The sequence below is a fragment of the Seriola lalandi genome, unplaced genomic scaffold, assembly GCF_002814215.2.
Source record: "Seriola lalandi dorsalis isolate HSWRI2012SDOR001 ecotype SW California unplaced genomic scaffold, Sedor1 jcf7180002054930, whole genome shotgun sequence".
NCBI lineage: Eukaryota > Metazoa > Chordata > Actinopteri > Carangiformes > Carangidae > Seriola > Seriola lalandi.
Window position 1 is genome coordinate 514,340 of NW_019525482.1, and position 2,434 is coordinate 516,773.

The 2,434-nt window shown below is 42.9% G+C and overlaps 1 protein-coding gene across 1 annotated transcript in view; it reads right to left on the bottom strand.

The window, feature by feature from the left end:
* LOC111644341 (GTP-binding protein REM 2-like) overlaps positions 1-1,833 on the bottom strand; it is a 9,740-nt gene extending 7,907 nt beyond the window's left edge. Inside the window, exons 1-2 of the mRNA XM_023393186.2 lie at positions 1,743-1,833; positions 1,582-1,642 (exon numbers count right to left, since the gene is read on the bottom strand). Coding sequence (XP_023248954.1) covers positions 1,582-1,635 — 54 coding nt within the window. The 5' untranslated portion in view covers positions 1,636-1,642; positions 1,743-1,833. The remainder of the gene's footprint in view (positions 1-1,581; positions 1,643-1,742) is intronic.
* Positions 1,834-2,434: the final 601 nt, after the last annotated feature.

A 2,434-nucleotide genomic window follows, 5' to 3' on the forward strand; every position in this document is an offset into this window, starting at 1 on the left:
TTTTTTTTTTTTAAACCTACAGACACTATAGGTAAATGCAGGTAGCAGTAGCTAACTATCTAGCTTGTTTAATACACTTCACTTTCTTACCATCAGTGTCTGAATTAGATTGTGACAAGTCTCTTAGGATGAATGCTAATGTTATCTAGTTTCTAACTTTAGCCTGAAGTTACAGTTAAGCTAATAAATGTTAGTTAGTTTCTAACTTTAGCCTTATATTACAGTTTTAGCTAATAAATGTTAGCTAGTTTCTAACCCAAAGCTAATGTTAGCTAGTTTCTAACTTTAGCCTGAAGTTACAGTTTTAGCTAATTAATGTTAGCTAGTTTCTAACCCAAAGCTAATGTTAGCTAGTTTCTAACTTTAGCCTTATATTACAGTTTTAGCTAATAAATGTTAGCTAGTTTCTAACCCAAAGCTAATGTTAGCTAGTTTCTAACTTTAGCCTTATATTACAGTTTTAGCTAATAAATGTTAGCTAGTTTCTAACCCAAAGCTAATGTTAGCTAGTTTCTAACTTTAGCCTGAAGTTACAGTTTTAGCTAATAAATGTTAGCTAGTTTCTAACCCAAAGCTAATGTTAGCTAGTTTCTAACTTTAGCTTGAAGTTACAGTTTTAGCTAATTAATGTTAGCTAGTTTCTAACCTATAACTAATGTTAGCTACTTTCTAACTTTAGCCTGAAGTTAACTAGTTATCGGACAGCACACCCTCTCATTTCCAGAGTTAGTTTGTCATTTTAATAATTTAAAATGTCATATATGATCTAATGTTAGCAAACACTGGTGCTCAGTCATGAGCAGTGAGACAATGGAGGATGAGTTGTTTTAAAGAAACGTTTTGAAATCAATATAGTTCATTATTTAATTTTAGTTAGTCTTTTACCTTTAACATTAATTTTTATAATAGACACCCTGTTTTTTCACTCAGGAGTTTTACCTGTTGGATCATTGAACAATATTAATATACATGTGTACCCAACACCTGAGTTCACAGAAGCACGTGTTCTGGTTTCCCTTTCCTCCTGGAGAAATATTTCACCTCCTGATCATCATTGTATAACTCGCACTCTGGGTGACAGTGAACCAGAACAGTAAAATTTGTGGGTTGGAAAACCAAAACAATGAGCTGAAAGGTGTTAAAAAGCCTCACGTGACCACAGGTGATAGTATTATCATCTTTCATTTTACACATAAATCACATTAAATGCTGCTCAAGACGCACAAATAATCCCCCAGCTATTAAAATTTAGTGCTTCACAATAAAAACTGGTCTGCGAGTATTTTGTAATGCAGGACTCCCCCTCCCTGCACCACCACCTACACACACACACACACACACACACACACACACACACACACACACACACTCTCTCTCTCTCTCTCTCTCTCTCTCTCTCTCTCTCTCTCTCAGAGGAAAACTGGTTTACTGTCAGTTCAATAAACACCTCCGTTAAACTTGCAATTTGAGTATCAAACATGATCACACTCCACCACTTCGACCTAAAACCCGATTGGCTGATTGAATAATGGATTATTGGAGCTGTTTGCCCGGACCTCCGTGCAGCCCCGTGCAGCCTACCGTGGTCGCCTTCTCCTCGTTGTTGAGCCTGTCTTCGGGCACATCTGTCGGCATCTGCAAACTGAAATTAAGCGATCGGGTGTAAAGACTCCAAAACACACAGAACACCCCCCACTCACTTTACGAACCCCAGCCCAAAGCAGCTCGGTATGATCTCTCACCTGTCACGCGGCTCTCGGCAACTACAAAGTAAGCACCCTTTCTCTCCCTTTCTCTCTCTCTCTCTCTCTCTCTCTCTCTTCCCTCCCTCGCACGTCTTCTACCTCTCTCTCTCTCTCCCTCGAGTTATGTCTCTCTCTCTACCTCCCCTCTCTCTCCCTCCCCTCTCCGTCTCCTCAGGTTAGGGCCCGGGTCCAGGTCTGCAGTCGGCACCGTCATTCATCACCGCTGCTGCCACTCTCTGGACCGGACGTGTGCACGCGCTCCAGATCCGGATTCTGTGAAGAGGAGGAGGAGGAGGAGAGACGACACCGGTCAGTGTGTGCGGCAGGTGCGTGCAGCTCCGGGGCGGTGATGCAGGCTGGAGGCGGGAGAGCAGCTCTGTGGAAAAGATGCTCAGTGACACGAAGCTCACGTTGACCTCTGGAAGTTATGGGAAGCGGCCGCTAGGAGGCGGTATAACACAAGCCTCCAAACTAGTTGGCTTTGTTTGTGTGTGTGTGTGTGTGTGTGTGTGTGTGTGTGTGTGTGTGTGTGTGTGTGTGTGTGTGTGTGTGTCCTTGGGGGGGGTGTATGTTTAAAATGTGTCATTTGGGTTTTCCTGTAGAAACTGGCCTGACAACCCAGCACCCTGCCCACCAGGTGAGTCAGTCTCTGTCCTCTCGTCTCCTGTGTCCTGTCAGAGACACACACG